At 39.7% G+C, this 20,683-nt stretch overlaps 3 protein-coding genes and 1 long non-coding RNA gene across 5 annotated transcripts; 1 reads left to right on the top strand and 3 right to left on the bottom strand.

Moving 5' to 3' along the window:
• Positions 1-4,173: 4,173 nt before the first annotated feature.
• On the bottom strand, positions 4,174-5,675 carry LOC127500835 (uncharacterized). 2 transcript variants are annotated; one of them, XR_007926446.1, is made up of 3 exons: positions 5,033-5,675; positions 4,751-4,859; positions 4,174-4,637 (listed from the first exon to the last, which is right to left on the bottom strand). It is a non-coding gene; the product is annotated as an uncharacterized LOC127500835 (long non-coding RNA). The 2 variants fall into 2 exon arrangements; XR_007926445.1 differs by having other exon boundaries at positions 5,126-5,670.
• A 1,477-nt stretch (positions 5,676-7,152) lies between these two features.
• Positions 7,153-9,064, top strand: mycbp (MYC binding protein). Its single transcript, XM_051872378.1, has 5 exons — positions 7,153-7,269; positions 7,848-7,920; positions 7,986-8,034; positions 8,503-8,632; positions 8,866-9,064. The coding sequence occupies exons 1-5, from the start codon at positions 7,255-7,257 to the stop codon at positions 8,905-8,907; spliced, it is 309 nt and encodes a 102-aa protein (XP_051728338.1). The 5' UTR covers positions 7,153-7,254; the 3' UTR covers positions 8,908-9,064.
• A 156-nt stretch (positions 9,065-9,220) lies between these two features.
• On the bottom strand, positions 9,221-13,125 carry gja9b (gap junction protein alpha 9b). Its single transcript, XM_051872376.1, has one exon. The coding sequence runs from the start codon at positions 11,757-11,759 to the stop codon at positions 10,317-10,319; it is 1,443 nt and encodes a 480-aa protein (XP_051728336.1). The 5' UTR covers positions 11,760-13,125; the 3' UTR covers positions 9,221-10,316.
• A 148-nt stretch (positions 13,126-13,273) lies between these two features.
• Positions 13,274-20,590, bottom strand: srsf10b (serine and arginine rich splicing factor 10b). The gene is made up of 6 exons (XM_051872377.1): positions 20,360-20,590; positions 19,073-19,177; positions 18,365-18,468; positions 18,110-18,281; positions 17,984-18,034; positions 13,274-14,042 (listed from the first exon to the last, which is right to left on the bottom strand). Exons 1-6 carry the CDS (start codon positions 20,422-20,424, stop codon positions 13,754-13,756), a joined length of 786 nt encoding a protein of 261 aa, XP_051728337.1. The 5' UTR covers positions 20,425-20,590; the 3' UTR covers positions 13,274-13,753.
• Positions 20,591-20,683: the final 93 nt, after the last annotated feature.

Raw genomic sequence — 20,683 nt, 5'->3', positions numbered from 1 at the left:
TCAGTCATTGACTCATCCCCGGTATTGGACCCTATATCCTAACTAACCCTAACCCTAACCCTAACCCAATCTAACCCTAACCCTAACCCTAACCCTAACCCTAACCCTATCCCCGGTATTGGACCCTATATCCTAACCCTAACCTTAACCTAACCCTAACCCCAACCTTAACCTAACCCTAACCTAACTCTAACCCTACTCAGAATAGTCCGACCTAAACTTACCCAAAACCTATCCGTCACAGACCTATCGACTAGATTCCCAATCGATTAAACTCCAACCCGACTCTTACGCTAAATCTACTCGTCATAGTCCTACCGACAAGCAATCTCGCAAATGTATACCGTAATACTTTAATGCTGGAGGGAGTGCGATGCTGGATCAGGATTATCGGGCTGTGGCCTTTGGGCCTTCGGCTCGGTTCGCTGGTCCAGAGCAAGTTCAGATCGGAAACTTCACATTCCTAAAAACCAGAAACAGCAACCAAAAAAACAGTCAATAACACTACAATGCGTTTTTCTAAGACCAAACAAAACGTTATCAATCCCAAATTGGAAACTACCTTAAAGAACAGATTAACTTTCGAAACTAGCCTCCGACCCAAAACTGGAATTCACTGTTCCTCCACCCTCACAAACATGCGCCGGCCCGTGCCTTTCCTCGTTCTCCCTACTTTAAACCACACAATCTGGTGAGATTGTGATGGGGGGAGTTCGTTGTAAACCCAAAAAACCTAACTCTAACCCTAACCCTAACCCTAACCTAACCCTAACCCTAACCCTAACCCTAAGCTCCCAAACTGAGTTCAATCAACTCCCCGCCCACTAATTAGTATATATACCAAGTTTCAACAATCTATGACCTATAGAACCCAAGATATACAGGATAAGAAGGATCAGTCATTGACTCATCCCCGGTATTGGACCCTATATCCTAACCCTAACCCTAACCCTACTCAGAATAGCCCGACCTAAACTTACCCAAAACCTATTCGTCACAGACCTATCGACTAGATTCCCAACCGATTCACCTCCAACCCGACTCTTACGCTAAATCTACTCGTCATAGTCCTACCGACAAGCAATCTCGCAAATGTATACCGTAATACTTTAATGCTGGAGGGAGTGCGATGCTGGATCAGGATTATCGGGCCGTGGCCTTTGGGCCTTCGGCTCGGTTCGCTGGTCCAGAGCAAGTTCAGATCGGAAACTTCGCATTCCTAAAAACCAGAAACAGCAACCAAAAAAAACAGTCAATAACACTACAATGCGTTTTTCTAAGACGAAACAAAACGTTATCAATCCCAAATTGGAAACTACCTTAAAGAACAGATCGACTTTCGAAACTAGCCTCCAACCCAAAACTGGAATTCACAGTGCAACTTAACTAAACGTGCAGGAGGGAGAATTAATTTTAAAGATAAATGGGGCAAATTTTGGGACGCTCATTGATGGAATGTATTTTAGGAAAGTATCTCGATTGCAATTCTGAAAAATAAGAGAACCATGGGAATGAATTATTTGAGAAAAAAGGTAAAACCAGCATTGTGGGTGGATCAGCCTCATCAAAAACATGCGCCAGCCAGTGCACTTCTGCATCCTCCCTATTCCAAACTGGATAGCTGTGAGACGGTTATCTGGGGGGAGGCGTTGCTTTTCTCCACCTAACCCTAACCCCGCAGACTCTACCCCCGCAGACTCTACCCCCACAGACTGATGAATTCCTATTTTAATATTCTTAAAAGTTATATGTTGCAACCTGAAATGCTAAGATCTTCCCATAGAGGAACATAGAAAAATTGTACGCTAAAACTAGCTTGTCTTATGATTTAGTAGTCTAGACATGACATGAAGTGACACGCATTTCTTAACACTTAAATGTGTAATTGTTTGAGTCTCTTTGCAGCATCTGAAGTGACTTTCTGCTGGCTGCTAATAAACATCCAGGCAAAGAGAAACTTGGAGTTAGGGTTAGTAATCCTGCACAGTAATAAGAGAAGATCCAAAGATTCTTGAGCCCACGGTGGTTCAAGCAGTGATAATGATTTCTTGGAAGGGCCAAGGCCAATCTGAGTAATGGTGATTGGAGGTCACCTTAGCACCTTAAGTCAGATTTATTTTTTATACAAATTTCTGTGACACAATCTATTTAAGAACAGTGATATTCAACAGGAATGAATTCTTGTTGCTCAAATAGTAAAACATGGTGATAGCAAAGTCAGTCATGGGTTCAATTCTCAGAGAAAACATGAAATGATAAAAATATATACATTAAAATGAATATGGCACTTAGGATAAAGCAAATGGCAGATTTTTTTGCCTCTATTTTATCTTTCATTAAATAATCAACTCAAAAATATTCTTTTACTTTTTATTTACATGAGTGAATTCTTTATAAAAGTATAAACAACTAGCTTAATCATCTAACAACCACCTCTATCATACATTTCATATAAAAACTAAAAGACATTTTATATACAGTGGTGGTCAGAATTATTGACACCCTTGGTAAATATAATCAAAGATGACTGTAAAAATAAATCTGCATTGTTTATCCTTTTGATCTTTATTTCATAAAATGAGCAAAATTCTAACCTTTCATTGAAGGAAAAGAATTTAAAGTGGGGGGAAAATCACATTATGAAATAAATGTTTTTCTACAAAACACATTGGCCACAATTACTGGCACCCTTTTATTCAATACTTTTTGCAACCTCCTTTTGCCAAGATAACAGCTCTGAGTCTTCTCCTATAATGCCTGATGAGTTTGGAGAACACCTGACAAGAGATCAGAGACCATTCCTTCATACAGAATCTCTCCAGATCCTTCAGATTCCAGCTCCATGTTGGTGCTTCTTCTCTTCAGTTCACTCCACTCATTTTCTTTAGGGTTCAGGTCAGGGGACTGGGACGACCATGGCAGAAGCTTCATTTTGTGCTGATGACACATTTTTGTGTTGATTTTGATGTTTGTTTTGGATCATTGTCCTGATGGAAGATCTAACCACGGCCCATTATTGGATTTCTAGCAGAAGCGGTCAGGTTTTGATTTGTTTTTTTATCTGTTGGTATTTGATAGAATTCATGATACCATGTATCTGAACAAGATGTCCAGGACCTCCAGCAGAAAAATAGGCCCACAACATTAAAGATCCAGCGGTATATTTAACTGTGGGCATGGGGTACTTTTTATCCATGTGTGCACCAAACCCATCTGGTGGGTTTGCTGCCAAAAAGCTCTTTTTTTACTTTCATCTTACCATAGAAGCCGGTCCCGTTTGAAGTTCCAGTCATGTCTGACAACTGAATATGCTGGAGATTGTTTCTGGATGAGAGCAGAGGATTTTTCTTGAAACCCTCCTGAACAACTTGTGGGGATGTAGGTGCTGTTTGATCATTTTCTTTAGGCTTTCTGAGACTCAAGACTCAACTAATCTCTGCAATTCTCCAGCTGTGATCCTTGGAGAGTCTTTGGCCACTCAAACTCTCCTCCTCACTGCGCATTAGGACGATTTAGACACACGTCCTCTTCCAGGCAGATTTGTAACATCTTTAGTTGATTGGAACTTCTTAATTATTGTCCTGATGGTGGAAATGGGGAATTTCAATGCTTTAGCTATTTTCTTACAGCCACTTTCTATTTTGTGTAGCTCAACAATCTTTTGCACATCAGAACTATATTCTTTGGTTTTACTCATTGTGATGAATGATTAAGGGAATTTGGCTTTTGTGTTTCCTCATGTTTATACTCCTGTGGAACAGGAAGTCATGGCTGGACAATTTCATGTTCATGATCACCCTGGTATGCTAAAAAAAAATGTAAATATGAATGGGAATATACTTCAGAGATATTTTACTCATAAAAAATTCTAGGGGTGCCAATAATTGTGGCCAACATGTTTTGGAGAAAAACATGTATTTCATAATGTGATTTTCCCCCCACTTTCAATTCTTTTCCTTCAATGAAAGATTAGATTTTTGCTAATTTTATGAAATAAAGATCAAAAGGATAAATAATGCAGATTTATTTTTACAATCATCTTTTATCATATTTACCAAGGGTGCCAATAATTCTGACCACCACTGTATATACGACCTAATTTCACAAACTAGATAAGGATTTAAAAACTCTCAAAATGATTTATGTAATGACATCAATAAAACAATCTACCGCTGCATGTTGCTCATTTTATGCATTAAAATTATTTCAATACATTTAAAAAAAGATTTAAAAATAAACATTTAATGAAATTTGGAATCCGAACTGCTGATCTTCTGTGGTTTGTATTTTGTTATTTTCTGAATTCTTAAAGTAATAATTTCTCTGCAGCTGCACAGTAGCTGGTCCTCGGTCAATGATAAAGTGCTGATATTTATTGATAAAACAATAGCAATATGTCAATGTTTTTGGAATAGTAAAGAGCGTATGCATATGCTTCAGTATTACAGTTTTCTGTAATGCCACAGTGTCGATGGTTCATCTGATGTCGGCGGGTCGGAGCTGTCGTTCTCCATCTAAGAAGATCTGCATCGCCCGATAAAGCAGGTGAACGCCTAACTCCCGTTTTCGCCGTACAGACTAAGTTGACACAACACCATAGTAGTCTCCTCTTTTCTGGTTTGTGAGCATCTTCAGCCCTAATAAAAGAGCAACACATGAACAATTAACTATTAAGACATTAAGATGCAAATTCGTTCTTAAAAAAAAAACATTTAAAACTATCCAAACAGCCAAGTTCAGATCTCTTTACCAATGGCATCCACCATACAAGCCTCACGTGTGTACGCTTCCACAGCAATGACGTTCAGTGCAGAGATGTTACCCGTGCCCGGCATTCCAGACCTGCAGGATGTGCTGACCTTTTGAGCACATTGAGAAAAAAATACCATCATAGCATTTATTATTAACATTAAGAAGCATGAGTGAGAGCAGTACTAAAAAGGACAGGGAGATGTGATTTTTTTTTTTCTTCTTTTTATTCAATTTCAGAAAAATATATGCAGTTCCTCATTATTTATAAGTGAACAAAGACCTGATATAGCAATAATGATCAAATCAATCTTTTGGAAATCTTTTCTTTGTCTTTGCAGATAGAGATACTGAACAGGATAAAGGAGAACCGGACCCCGGCTGAAAGTGACTGAAGACAAATCACCGCTAGGTCATCAGTAGCATATGGTAGATACGACGAGACCGGACAGAGTCCTTTGGTGTAGGCTTTTACAGCAGTATTGATGAGGCTGATGGTAAACAGGTGTGATGATTGAGCATAGTGAGCAGGTGGTGACCAGGGAGGATCATGGGAAATGTAGTGCATAGAGGTGATTGGACTGGTGAAAGGAGATTGTGACAGTCGCCTGGCTTTAATCCAAAAAAACATACTTGGGGTGTTTTGCAGAGAAAGATCGAGCAACACAAGCCCATCAGACAAACTACCAGTGGCTGCTGAAAATGGGCCTTTGCCATAACAGCTAAAATAAATGTAATCATTTAAATTTAAATAAATAAATTACATTTAAAATAAATAGTAATAATAATAATAATAAAATAAAAATTCACAATATTATTGTTTTGATTAAAGACAACTTTTGAATGGTAGTGTACATCTTTAAAAAGATTTTTTTTTCTTCATTCGTTATTTACTAAATATATCACACCAAAATATCACATAAAATCAAATAAGGACACATCTGACCTTTGAGGTCTAGTCTTCTTTGAAATATTCCAGAGCTTCATAGAGGTGACTGTAAGGTCTAGAACACTTGCCCTTCCCAACATAGAAAACCGCATTGATGAACGTCTGAAAACATTCTTTAGGGATCATGGATTGACTTCGATACGGTAGATTCTTTGTCACTCTATAAAACAGAGAAAATGTTAGTAAAATGCAGTAAAACTACCAAAACACTACCAAAACATTCATGTCTCAAATCAACTCATTCCTCCAGAACACTAGCAGAGGTTTTCACCAACAAACACACTTTGTCACTCATAAAACAAAAAAAAAAACAGGACTATTATATATAGTTTTCTTTTGTAAAATTTCTTTACAAAACAAGAATGACAGTATCTGCTGTTTATAATTCACTGCAGTTTGTTACATGATCCATGTTTACTTTACAGTATAAAAATTATTCTTATATTTTCCCCTTTTGATTGGATGGTAATGAATTGAAGACTAACACTTGTGCAGGTGTTCAGCTACATATAATTGCTCTGATAGTATTTGCTTTTTTAGATTCAGAATATAGATTTTAATATGGTATTACTGTAGAAATGTTGCACATTAATGTTTGTGTTGTGTTAGTTTTTGAACTTAAGTTTAACCGTTTTGAAAAGAGAATGTAAACATGTGCAAACTGATCTGTAGGTATGTTGAGTTTTAGTGATGTTTGTGTCTTGAGTTCCAGTATACTATATATTAATTTATACAAAAATATTACATGATTTATTTATTAAAGTCTTTAAATGGTCATGGGCCAGTGGTGCTGTGGTGAATTAATCAACTATGTAATTTTCAATCTAATAACCTACTCACTAACAGTGTTAATATCATTAACATTACTGATGAAAATGTTTGTTCATTAAGTTTTTTTTTTTATTATTATTTTGACAACGAAAACGAGACATAAATATGAATCATGAAAATAATAGTTCGATTTTAGATTCATTTTCAGCCTCATGCTTTAGTTATCAGGCGAATCTAAATGATTAACTGCAGTTAATTAACCACATTCAAGATAAATTAGTTTTCAAATTAAATAAAATGCATAAAGGAAAATTAATATCTTCGAGTCAGTGTTAATTAACCCAGCAAGTATATCACCAAAAACAAACAAACAAAACAATAATAATGAATGAATGCAAATAATGATATTGATAACATATGACAATATGATCATATAATATGATAACCAAAGCCTAATTTCCTAATCGGCTATGACTGTTAAACCATGTCAGTTATTAATACATTACTACTAAAAAAACCCTTAACACAGGCACCTCTCACCTCAGAGGTTAAACGTCCCTTAAAATTAATTCCATAGGCTGGAGGTTTTGTCTTTCCAGGAGCGCGACACTGTAGTGAACCACTGAACTCACAGGCACGATTTGATGGCGGTCCCTTTAAGTGTTGCCAGGGCGACAGTGTGTGTTGTGTTCCGTGGCTTCCGCCTTTGCTCAACGCATGCGCACGGAAGAGTCGTCCGTCAGAGGCGTTCGGCGAATCAAACATTTCGTGACTTGTCATTCACGATGGCGCATTACAGAGTGAGTAACTAAAACTCGAGATTTATCGATGTAAAGATGCTGTTTAACTAAAACAGAAAGCTTTTGAGCTGTTGTTTAGCTTTTAAACGCCGTGTATCTTTCATGGACTCAGTGGAAGAACGTAAACTTAAAACTTACAGTATGTGTGACTGCCGTTGTGTTAGATAAAGTGTGTGTTTGAATCAGCTGGTGTTTTGGTAGTTTTAGAACATGTATGAAGTCGGTTCTGCTCAAGTTCACACAGCTGAAGAGAATCACATTAACTAGCAACAATAACTAACACTAACAAACACAAGACTGACTGTCTTTTCATCCTCAAATACAAGACACTCGATATCTAACGAAATGACATTTAGACACTTTAAATATGATTAAACTGAACAAATATGTTTATGTGAATAAGACATAATTCTGTGAGCAGTAAATTCTCTTCAAACTATAGTGAGGTGTTACTTAACAGATTTAATTACTTTACCATGAGGTTGTGGAAAGTTTGTTCTGAAGTGGAAATGATAGTATCTAGTTTACTTTGACAGCTATATTGTTTTTGTCTTTTTGTCTTTTGTCATGATTTGCAGGCCTCCGAGTCGAAGCGAGAACAGTTCAGGAGATATCTGGAGAAGGCAGGAGTCCTCGACAGTCTCACCAATGGTAAAATCAAATAAATATTAATCATCGGATGTTCAGCATGTAGCTGATTTGATCCTCTATTTCAGTCTTGGTGGCTTTGTACGAGGAAACAGAGAAACCCAACAATGCCTTGGAGTATCCTTTCTTGTTTCTGAAACTGACTAACATTAGAGGTCGTGATCACGACACCATCCTTGCCACAACTCAATCTGGCTAGACTAATGTAAAGCAAAACTGGATCTCGTTAGGTTTAACAAAGCAACATGTTGCGACTTATACTCAGCTGATAAATGCCACCTTCCTGTTTTTGTCATGCTGCGCAGTTTATTTTGCACATCTGTCCCAATTAAAATTTGATTTGTGAATACAATTTTTAATGAATAATTAATATATTCAAATAACTTCTGACTGTTACGCCCAAGCTTGTGGTGATATAAAGACATTGAATGAAATGACAAATATGTAAAAATGTGTTTTTATTAAGACGTGTAATAAGACTGATGCACTGTGTAATTGTGCGTGGTCATTTACATCATCCGGTCTTAACATCGGTGTAAATGTGGGCCGGTTAGCGTTAAACTGCCTTAACTAACCACCCTTCAGCTTTATCAAGCATCACTTGGGAGTTGCTGGACCAGAGGAAGATGATTCTGAAAGTCTGCGCCTGGAACTGAACAATTTACAGAAAAAATATGAACAGCTCGTGGCAGAAAACAAGGAGCTGAGAAACAGGGTGAGATTATTACACATTTACCATATTCACAGCCCTTACAACTAGACAAGAAGCTGAACCCACAGCTGGTTTTAACAACACCACTGGACTCAAAGTTCAACCTCTTGTGTTCACTAGAATCGTTTGAGTGTTTCACAGGCACTTCCTCGCAGCTCATAGTGAATCACCCATAAAATGACTTGTGTGTGAACTGCGTGATTTGTCAGAGTGACTCTTTCTAACTTCATCCCCAGCTGCTGCAGTACGAGCCGGCGCAGGAAGAAGGAACAGAATAAAACATCTTGTTGCCATTTTGAGATATATTTCTTTACATTAACAAAAAATATTATTTCTTCCTTAGTGTTTGTTTTGTAATACAATGTGAAGAAGAAGTGAAACTTTATGTTCAGCAAATTTGTGCCTGATATTTAATAAAAGCATTTTTGCACTGTTCTTGATTTGTGGATATTGGTATAATAATATTAGTCAAGATTTATAAAACTACAACCTACAATTTATGTTTAACTTGACATTACAGTTAACAACATTACAGTTAACAACATTACAGTTATACACTTGAAGAACATGTAAACTTTGGGGCTTTTTTATTAAAAACAATACATTAGAACATTTCTCTTGAGTCTTCTGTCCTGTATTTCAGGTAATATTTGTTCACACTTTAAACTGATGTAGTGAATCATGTACAGGACATAAGATAATTGTCTTATTGTACATACAGAATCAACTTCTTTTAGATAGTCAGAACCCGCTTCCAGTTATTGGGTTTGATTATTCCAGTCATTTCTGCAGGGAAAATCTTAATTCTACAGTGGCATTCTAGAGAATTCTGTGCTTCTAAATGTATTCCACCAGTTTGTGTTGGATCTTTTCTGCTCCAGCGTGACAATGATCCTGAGCACAAACAGACGTCGGTACAGGTTCAGGTCCAGACTCAGAGACCTCTATCTGGTGCATATGTTTGCATACCTCTTACTAATTCTGCAAGATGATGATTTAAAAAAAATAAATAAATTGAGGGATCATAATTTTTTGTTCAGTATGACATTTTCTCTCATATTTGCATAAATTCTGCCAAGGGGTTATAAACGAAAAGGGGTATACAAACTTATGCACAGTATGTATTCAATACTCTGCCTGTCTGCCGTTGGCAATTCCATCAAAACTGAATGCCTCTTTCTGTACTATAAACAACTATTCACAGTAAGATGTCTGTCAATTATTGATGGTTTCAGCTAAAAACATTTACATTTAGAAAAACATACAGTCATGAGTCCTCATTATAAACGTTAAATATTTAAACCCACTATAAGGGTCCCGGCAGAAAATAATGCTTCAAGACTAGAATTTAAAAGGCTAGTTCACCCAAAAAATAAAAGCTCATTGTCATCATTTACTCACTCTCATGTCTTTCCAAATCAACTTATTCTGAAGAATGAACAAACCATTTTTGGTTCCCAGTGGCTCATTTTATGGAAAAAACTAAAACAACAACAAAAAAACAACACTAAGACATGTAAATGATGAAAGAAGGATCATTTGTTTGGGTGAACTAACCCTTCAGCAAAGCAAGCCTATACAAAACCTTACTTGAGAGACAGACATCTGTCATGTGACCTAGTGTTAATAGAGATGAAAGAGAATGGCTTTTAATGACTGTTAGAAGACAGAGTATCTGACTGATGCTTTAGATCTGTAGGTCTCCGGCTGCTCGTCTGCTGCTGCTGCTGCTGCTGCTGCTGGCCAGGGATGTTCGTTGTCGACTGGGTGAGAATGTGGGACTTTCTACAGAACTGTGGTGCCGTGAACCGGAGCTCAGCTCTGCCACAGAGTCTGGCGTGTACATTCGGCTGGCTCTCCTCAGGTCGGACCTGGAGACGGCCCTGCCGCAGCGAGTCCTCATGCCCTGGTCGGCCGCTCCACTGCTGGAGTCTCCGCTGTCCGATCCATTCCCTTCCATAACCGTGCTGCAGTTCCAGGGTGGACTCACTCTCCGCTGCTTACGCAGCACTGCCGGGCAGGAGGCCGTGTCCGTCATGAGGACTGAGCTCTCAGACTCAGCTGGGATCTGCTCGTGCACCGGAGGAGAGCGAGTCCCACTGCTCGTGTTGTTGGAATTGCTGTTGCGCGCCAGCGGACTGAGAATGACATCCTTGTTCTCCCTCTGCATGTCCAGACCCGATGCGCCCTGGATCGGAACAAAAGCGGACAAGGGATTGATAAGTGCAGGGTACGAGGGTCCGTTGCCCTGTTTCTCCAGGAGTGGAGCGAATCCACTGGGTACCGTGGGGATGGTGGCTTTACGTCCCTGGCTCACGCACACCTGATGCACCACCGAGTTCTTCTTGGACTTGGTGCCGTAATAATCACCCAGGTCATCTTTCAGGTGAGGATAGTAGTCCAGGATTCCCTTCTTCAGTTTCTTATATCCGAGATGCAGGATCTCCAGCAGGCTGAGGAACAGGGATACTGCGGCGATACCCTGCATGAACACCATGAACACGCTCTTCTCAGTGGGCCGAGAGATGAAACAGTCGACCACGTTGGGGCACGGCTCCCTGTCGCATTTGTACAGAGGCTGCAGGTGGTGACCGTACAGCAGGTACTGGCCCAACATGAAGCCCACCTCGACTACAGAGCGGGTCACGATGTGTGCCACATACGTTCGGAGCAGCGAGCCCCGGAGCGGAGCCTTGTTGAGCTTCCCCTGCTCCAGCTGTCGCAGTTCCCGTTCGACCCGACGCCGAGGCTCCACCAACTCCGCATCCATCGTTTCCAGCTCTCTCCGAAGAGCCACTCTCTTGTAGTGCCGCTCCTTTTCCAGCGCACGCAGCTGGTATATAGCGTGGCCCATGTAGACCAGAGAGGGCGAGGAGACAAAAATGACCTGCAGGACCCAGTAGCGGATCAGGGAGATGGGGAATGCGCGGTCATAGCAGACATTGTGGCATCCAGGCTGCTCCGTGTTACAGATGAAGTCAGATTGCTCGTCATTCCACACGTCCTCGGCCGCGACGCCCAGCACCAGCATGCGGAAGATAAAGAGGATGGTGAGCCAGATCTTTCCTACCATGGTGGAGTGGATGTGGACCTCCTCCAGAATTCCACCCAAGAAGTTCCAGTCCCCCATCCTCACATTGACATCGCTGCTGCTGCTGATGACCGAGAAAGAGCTCAGTTGGACAGACAAAAAAATCCATACAAATCTGGCCTGTGCTTTAACACAGGTTACAGCTCAAAAACATGCTGACATGCGTCTGTGTAACCTTACTGAGATTTGTAAGCCCGTCTATTAAAATGAATCTGAAAACTAATAACATAATACAATAAAAATAACACAGTACTCACCATTTGAAATAGTCACTTCTCTCAAAGCTATAAAAACATTAAATGAGAAATCATGATTTCTCATGATCGAAATACATCTGCTTAACAATTGGCTGAAAGACACGGTTCTTCATTCAACTGGACACTGTGGTTTGTAAAATGTAGGTCGCTGCTAACTTTATATCCTGGAAAAAGTAATCAATGACATTTGTTGCGTGCCGTGCAGCTGTAAAGGCCTGCAGGTCATTTGGACACTGAGGTACCAAATAAATCTTCACAGTCATGATACAGTGTGACGTGCTACAATCACGTAATTCACCATAATGGGAGAAAGCATTTATGGTTTATTAATGAAACTCGGCTGTTAACTGAAGAGACTCGCTCAGGTTCTGCTTTTCCTCAACATGTAGAAGCACAAACAGCAACACAAGCATTGAGTTACTAGCAGGGTGACGGAGAGTCCTGTGAGATGCTGGCTGAGTAACTAGTTCTCCATCTGTCGATACTTATTATCCTCATTAATGATCAATCGGTCATGTCCGATTTTATACATGAACTGCTCTCTCTGATTCCAATCAAGATTTTCCCTCAAGCCGACGTCTGTCAATGTTTTTAAACCCATCTTTGAAGAATCGATAGCCAGAGCACAGTGATGTTTTGAGTGGGCGGAGCTTCAACATCTCTCAGCCAGTCACGTGAGACAATAGATTGTGGGATGGATTTTGTTGTCGTGCGAGTAGCCTCATTGATTTGCTGCTTTTACATGCAAGTGGCTGTTCTGTTACACGCAAACTATGTTTACCTAATGCTGAAGATCACGTGGTCAGTGGCTAGTTTCATCTGACACGTGTTGTCAAAGGGCACTCGTGTAGAAAACATGACTATCCAAAGCACAGGACAGAAAAGTATCAGTGGTGGGTCAGCATTTTATGACCATTTAATAAAAAAAAACAATAAATAATTCCCTTCGTGTCATTCCAAATCTGTAGTTTTTCTTCTGTAGAACATGAAGATATTTTGACTTTCACTGAATAGTGTTTTTTTTTTTTTTTTTTAAGACATTTTTCAAAATATCGTTGTTAAAAGTCCTTCAGATTCAGAAGGACATGGTGGTGTCAATGACAAAGTTATTTTTAGGGTTTTGGAAACTCAATTAGAAGGCTAAACGCTCGGTTGTGTGACGTCACACATGAAAGAGGGGATTCATAATTACAAGTCAATCTGGACATAAAAACCAAAAGTACACAATGTGCCAAGTCAGTGTAATTTCCTTGAAAATTATGAAGGTAAAATGAGATCAAGTAGATCAACACAACATACTGACGCACAAGAAATTTATTTCAATTTGAGGTTACATGTAAAAGGCCTGCAGATTTTAAAAGTAAAAAACACATCCGAGACACTCATGGAAGACCGTTTTAAATGGATGGCCATTACTGGTCAACAAACAAAAAATCTCATACAAAAATATTGAAAGCCATTTACATCTCTCATTCTGCACAGTCTCGCAAATGCGCTTGTAAACTAAACCCCAAAGACATCTTTCGCTGAATACTTCAATGCTAGTATGAACATTGCTGGCTAACACTCTGCAGCCTATAAACAGACATTGTGAATGTTTGCTAAAACAGGCAGTAGGTTGATTATCTTTCCTTATTAAAAGACAGACAGCTGAAACTGGCAGGTTTATGACTGCCGATACGATTTCACACTGCACCTCAATCACAAAACCAAAATGAAACAAAAAAAAAAAAAAAAACAACCAAATGACGACTCAGAAGTATGGCCTACGCCTCTCTAATGGCCCCAGGACTTGCGTCCATCCCAAGAGCGCGAGCGGGACCGGGAGCGGGAGTGTGACGGGGAACGGGAGCGTGACGGGGAGCGTGCGTGTGTCTTCTCCGCAGCAGCATCCTGGTTCTCCGCGTGGAAATCACTGGCTTCCCGTGGGCTGATGGATTTGGACCTGGAGCGGGATCGAGCCCCATCCGACTCTCTCCGTCCACCCCGGGCCTTGGAGTGTGAGGGGCTGCGGGAGCGTCCGTCGACACGGGAGCGATGGTGGTCACGGGCAGATGGTCTGTGCCTGCAGAATCACATGATCATTAGAATATTGCATTATAACAGACAAACAGACACTCACCACTGATCAAGGCAAGTACTATTAAACAGCAGTGGATCCATTTCTGCTCCTGCAACATCAGGGTTAGTCAGGGCTTCACCTCATTTCCCCTTTATTTAGAGTTAACCTGATGGTTATGGTTAGTTACTGTCAGCTCGTCCAGCATTAGAGTTAAACGCAGGGATGCTGGAGCCAAATCACTATGACATAACCTAAAATAACTACAAATATGAAATCCAATCTAAACACCATCTTTAATAAAGCGCACCTAAAATCATCACTGGTGCCAAAAGCTGCTTTAAAAAAAAGCAACTCCATGAAACGTAACGTAACAGTTTTGAAATAACTTGCTTTTACCAATTATAAAACAAACCAGAAGTGTAACAAGTGACTGATCTACTAACTGCGACACAAAACTGTTCAGATTGTTCTGTAATACAGAAAACAGTATAAATGAAGTATAGAGAAGAACACAGAATTAGTTGAACAGGATTAGTTAAATCAGGGTTTCCTGGAACTGGGAGCATCGGATTTATTATAGAGATGGGCGATTATGGCCAAAATCTTTTGTCACGACTTGAGTAATTTTATTTTACAATAAAAATATATATAATGATAGTTATTTTTGCTTTAAATAAAGTTATATTAACATTGATAACATTGAAATTTCAGAATTTATCATCAATTTCAATATTACAAAAAGAAAATCTAATACTAGCATCTCTCAAGCTCTATGAAGACAAGTAAACAGTCAGTGATAAAATAAGAACAAAAACTAATTATAAAGCAATAGGGGGGAAAAAACTACAACAGAACAAAGACACAAATGAAATAAACCTACCTGACAAACTTCAAACACTAAATAAATATTACATGTACTGTATTAGGGCTGCCCCAACTAAAGATTTTTCCACTGGACTAGTTGACTTTCATTTAAGCCATTAGTCGACTAATCACACGTTTATATTAATTTAATTACTTAAATATACTGGGGGGGAATTAATTGCAATTAATTACACTCAACCGCACACAGAAAGCTTGCTGCAAAACACTGGCAAAAGTAATGATTATGAATGTGTTGGAAAAATAGCAAGTTTATAAGTTTATTATTATAAAATAACATTTTAATAGTTTATTAATAAACTAGGGTTTTCTGAGTCAGTGTTGGCTGCAAAGATGAAGCTGACGATGCTGCCTCTCACCTCTGCAGTAACACGCCTTTCATATGGAATACATAAGAGTATTTGTTTTTTATTCGACTTGGTTCTTTTAAAAGTAGTCGTTTCAAGCTTTCTATTTCTCATGTCTGTGAGGAAAGTTTGGCAGCTGGTCAGGAAGACTGAGATGGCAGAAAGTGTGTCCTGTTTGTTTTCTTTATTTTACAAAAGCACAGCGTTTTGTTGTTATTTTAAGTGAACACAAATAAAAGTAGACGCTTCCGTGTTAACGTCCAAACACAGGCACAGTATTGGTCGGCTCCTGCATCAGCATCACACGCATGTGTTGTGCTGATCATGTGTTCAGCTTTGGCCAATACTGAGCCGGCGTTCTGACAAACACGTAAGCCGTCACTGTGCTTACTGCGTCAACAGCGTAGGAGACTGACAGGGGAGAGAAGAGATTGTTGAATTAAGTTGGGTTTTTGGGTGAACTAACCCTTTAAAGACTTAAGATTCCAACATCGATATCTGACCAATTTTTTACAATAAAAAAACCCTCAGTGACAGTAATTTATAATTTAATTTATTTCTAACGGTTTATCGAGTCTACCTGAGTATCGCTTAGGGCTGGGCGATATGGCTGAAAACTGTATCACGATATCAGTGTTTCATATCGGTCGATATCGATAATTATTGATATTTTTATGACCCATTTAAAATAAGGACCAGGAGAAAAATATATTACATTTAAACATTTTTATTTTAAACTTAACCTTCCTCTGATCATAATCCCTTCAGTTATTAAGACAGAAATGTTAACAACCATGGAAAACTCAATTAAAATGTTGTAGCTGCAACACCGCACAGATGTTGTTGGTTGAATACGGCTGTGCTCCAAAGGGTGAGCGCGGCTAAGGTGGTACATCAAGTTCGTGGTATTACCAGTCTTGGCGGGGACGACGGTCTTGCATAATTTGCAGACGACATTGGTCTGACTACGGTCAGACTTATAATATCCAAAAAAACTGCCATACTGGCGAGCTGACTTTTCCTCTTTTATTTACAATTTCCTCGGTCGCTGCGGCACTCATTTTCTGCTTATCAGTCGCCGGTTACTGAAGAGGAATCCAGCAGACCAGCACGAGACAACGATATGGCGCAACCAAACGTGATACTGTTACATGATTGGCTGTTAGCGTGTCACTCCCTACGTTGCTAGGTTACCAGAGAGCGAGTGCCTTTGTTAATGCAACCAAACTTGCTTCGCAACCTCTGTTTTCTTCCGACGAAGAATAAAAAAAAAATATCGAACGTTTTATCAAACACATTTTTTATTGATATCGATCACGTGTCTATCGCGATACATATCGTTATCGTTTTATCGCCCAGCCCTAGTATCGCTCATCCCCTCCGTGACCCCAGTCACAATTACCAAAGCTTATTGGGATTTAAAACATGTAAATCATCCAACGTCACAAAAAAAAAAAAAAAAAAAAAAAAAAAGGCTTTCCAACTAACATAAATCAATATTTACATAGTCTAACAATAGTAAATTTATCTTTCTCGTGTCCCGCAAAATCTGATCTGCTATCCTAACCAATGTTGGGGAAAAGTTACTTTTAAAAGCAATCCATTACAATATTGCGTTACTCCCTAAAAAAAAGTAACTAATTGTGTTAGTTACTTTTTATGAAAAGTAATGCGTTACATTACTTTTGCATTACTTTCTCACCTAGGCTGGGCTTGCTTGTTTGATTTTTAATAACAAAAAAAAAAAAAGTTTTATTTTTGGCGAATGTTAAGGCCCTTTGACAACAAAAGTGAAATGAATAAGCCTCAGGCTGAAGGAAATGTATATTTACTCCTTTACAGTAGAGGGCGCCGCTCAAACAAACCTTTCAGCTGTGCTGCCATTCTGGATTAAAGAAGAATGATACAGGAGGAGGAAGTTCAAAACTATTAATATTTAATATAAAGTAATTTTTGCTTAGTATGGTTAAATTAGATCATTGAAGGTCAGCAGCAAAGACATTGGTTAATAAAGTGAGATTAAATACAAAGTATATTTGTGTAATTTAATATAGTTAATTATTACAGGTTTGTTTAAAATTGAGATTGCATTTCACTGTTTTTATTCATTTTGAGGAATACTGAATGTTATCATTGTAAGTGAGACGAGTAAATGGATGTTCACATTTAGTCTAGAACTACAATAACCATCATGTTCACACACAACTGTAACCATAACCGCCTCTGCTCTCACGATTCTCTCATCATGAGGACAGGACAGCGGTCAGTCAATAAATGTGAAAAAGTAACTTGGGTTACTTATTTGAAAAAGTAACATTTTAAAGTTTAGTTTATTGATTTATAAAGCACATTTCAAAACAACAAGTGCTGTACAAGAAAATTTATATTTTGTCATAAATTGAAAAAGTAATGCGATACTTCACTAGTTACTTAAAAAAGTAATCTGATTACATAACTCAAGTTACTTGCAATGCGTTACCCCCAACACTGGTCCTAACAGAGCAAGAAGCAACTGAATCATACCGTCGTCTGCCATCCAGCCCTGAAACGGCTCTACGCTGAAGCACTGAGGCATTAGAAACTTAACAACCCTTTCTGTACAGCTGCTTTGAAACCTTGTGAACTGTGAAAAGCGCTGAACAGATAATAAATAAGGTAGTAAGTTAGCATCAGTAACCTCAATCAAACACAGCAGCATTCGTTCTGAACACTTACCTGTCGTGTTCTCGACTGCGGCTGTGTCTGCTGTGTGGCCTTCCTCTGGAGCTGATGGGAAAAACACAGTCAGCGTCGTCAGAGACACGATTCTGGACAGACAGATCATGAGAGACGGTCACTCACTCTCTGGGACTATCCGAGCGTCGGCGGCGCCTCTCGTAGGACGGGCTCCGTGATCTGCGTCTATCGTGGCTGCGACTGCGCGAGCGTCTGCGCCGGCCGTCCCGATCGAAGTCGTCATATCGCGAGTGGCTGCGCGGGGACTGGCGCTCCTTGGACTTCATTTGACCGGGCGCTGAGAAACACAAGAGGACATTTGTCACGCTTCTCCAAACAAACACTTTCATCTCAGATCGAGCAAACGGAATCAAAACTTACTCTTCCGATCTCCCTGAGCGAACTGGATCTCGATTTGCCGTCCGCACACCCACTTCCGGTCCAGGTTGTGCAGGGCGTCCTCCGCGTCACGGACATCTTCAAACGTGCTGCACTATTAAGGGATCTAACTGCACAGTACACACTACAGGAGGCTGATCAAACTCAACATGACATCTAACAGATGTGCGCCTTCATTTCAGCTCTTCTCACACACACACATTCAGAAATACACTGTGTGCAAACATGGAGAAGGAGGTCCTGAATGATGGAGGATACGTGATGTTACCTTTACCTTGATCTTTAAGCTCTTTAAAATGGCGCCAAGAAGACCTGGAGCCGCCGCTCGTCTCTGCCCCATAATGTCTGCACTTTGTTTTCTCTCTGTCACTCCTCCTCTTTCTTCTCCTCTTTTCCTCTGTCTCTTCGAGCTTTAATTTGCTTTTGGTTTCACACTTTGCCTCTCTGTAAGTAGCGATCGATCTTTCTTTCTTGTGTGCTGATGGCGGCTTGGCCTTTAGTCCTACTCTACACGGGTCTGTTAACTCTGTCTTTGTGCCGGGCTCCACGACTGGACGCCTTTACACAGTCTGGGGCGACAACAGAGAAATAAGGGTTAGACTGGAGCGTGGAGCGCGTCACACCTCGAGCCCTGCGGAGAGAAGACCGAACATACACATGCTGCAGCTCGAGACTGGCTGAAAAGGATATTGAATGTACGCAAATCCTCTTGGTCGGCGTGAATAGAAGTCTAGGGGAATGTAGACGTCGGCAATGGGCCCGTATCGGCCGAACTCTCGGCGCAGGTCCTCTGGCCTGAACACCGGGAAATAACACGTTTGATCTTGCTTTGTGAAAGTGCTCGATTATCAAAGCAACCGACCTCGAGCTGAGAGGACGTACTTACCGCCGTCAGACAACAAACACACAAACACTGTTTAAAGCAACAGTCCGGCTTCAGCTCAGCTTTGAGGCGGGCACATTGTTGATTAACACAAAAAATGCATTTTAGCTCTTCCCTCATTTTCTTAAAGAAAAAGGCAAAAATCAAGATTATGCTGAGACATTTAAAATAGGGCCGTTTCTGGAGGATTTCAAAGTAGAAACGTGAAGCTTATTTTATGAAAGCACTTTCATTCTTCTGTTAAAGCTTTTATATTACAACATTTAGGGTTTATGGCAAAAAATAAGTTGTTAAAAAAAAAAAAATAAATAAATAAAGGGGGGGGGGGTTGGTTTGTGTTTTTCCACATATGTCACACATATTGTAAGACTTGTTGGCTGTAATACTGATATTGAGTATTTTAGTGTTTACCGATTTGACTCATTCACTTCAAACTAAATAAGAAAGAAGGGAAAAGTGAAAAATTATTTTTGTGTTCATCAACATTATGCCACAAACACTGTCCCAGAACATTCCTTCAAAACCCCAGTTAAAGAAAAGTGTTCAGGATATGAAGTAAAGAAACAGTCATTTAACGAGTTTTATCCTGGTTCTGCTGGAGTTTTTGATCATTGTGCTTCATCAGTTAATGCTGAGGAACAAACTTTCACCCATTATTGCAGAGGCACCGATGACTCAGATTTAACATCAGAATATCAGCCTGATAAATCTGTTCACTTTGGTTAATGAAATGCAATAACAGCAGTTCATCTCGACGATATAATTATTAAATACAGTTATCAAACATAATCACAGTCCGTGAGATGAGAAAACAGATATTTGTAAAAACGCACAGGACTAACTGCGGATAATAATGACGATAATTATAATAATAATAAAAATAATAACAATGCGCGTGAGCTGTGCGCGCACACGCCAACATTCACGCGCCAACCACAATAAAACCCCTTCCTTCAAACACGCAATGTTACGCATAAGAAATGCAGTATTATAAATGAAAGCAATAACGTGTTTAACCAGATATCAGCTTAATTAATGAAAATATACTGCAATGTGAAGTCTTATAGAAGCGTAAATGGAAAAGTTTCACTTACCGGGACTCGTCGGATATATTTCGGACAAACAGTGAGCTGTTCGGCGGTCTCATGTACCGAGACATTATAATAATAATTAAAGTCTTTTATGCTTATTAATAACAATTATAATTCACTTTCAAGAATGATTACTGGTCGAATTCTTCCCCACTCCACGCGGTTCCGTGTCCCTTTCGCTTCAGCAGCATCGAGGCCTGAAAACAGCAGCTGCGCTTCAATCACCCGAATCTCCTGCAGCGCCTCCTATAGACACACTCCAGTACTGAACCCGCAGCGCCCCCTACAGACACACTCCAGTACTACATACAAACTTGTTTAGTACAA

The sequence above is a fragment of the Ctenopharyngodon idella genome, chromosome 19 (genome assembly GCF_019924925.1).
Source record: "Ctenopharyngodon idella isolate HZGC_01 chromosome 19, HZGC01, whole genome shotgun sequence".
Lineage (NCBI taxonomy): Eukaryota > Metazoa > Chordata > Actinopteri > Cypriniformes > Xenocyprididae > Ctenopharyngodon > Ctenopharyngodon idella.
Note: the sequence above shows the minus strand (reverse complement) of the source record. Positions and strands in the feature narration are given on the sequence as shown.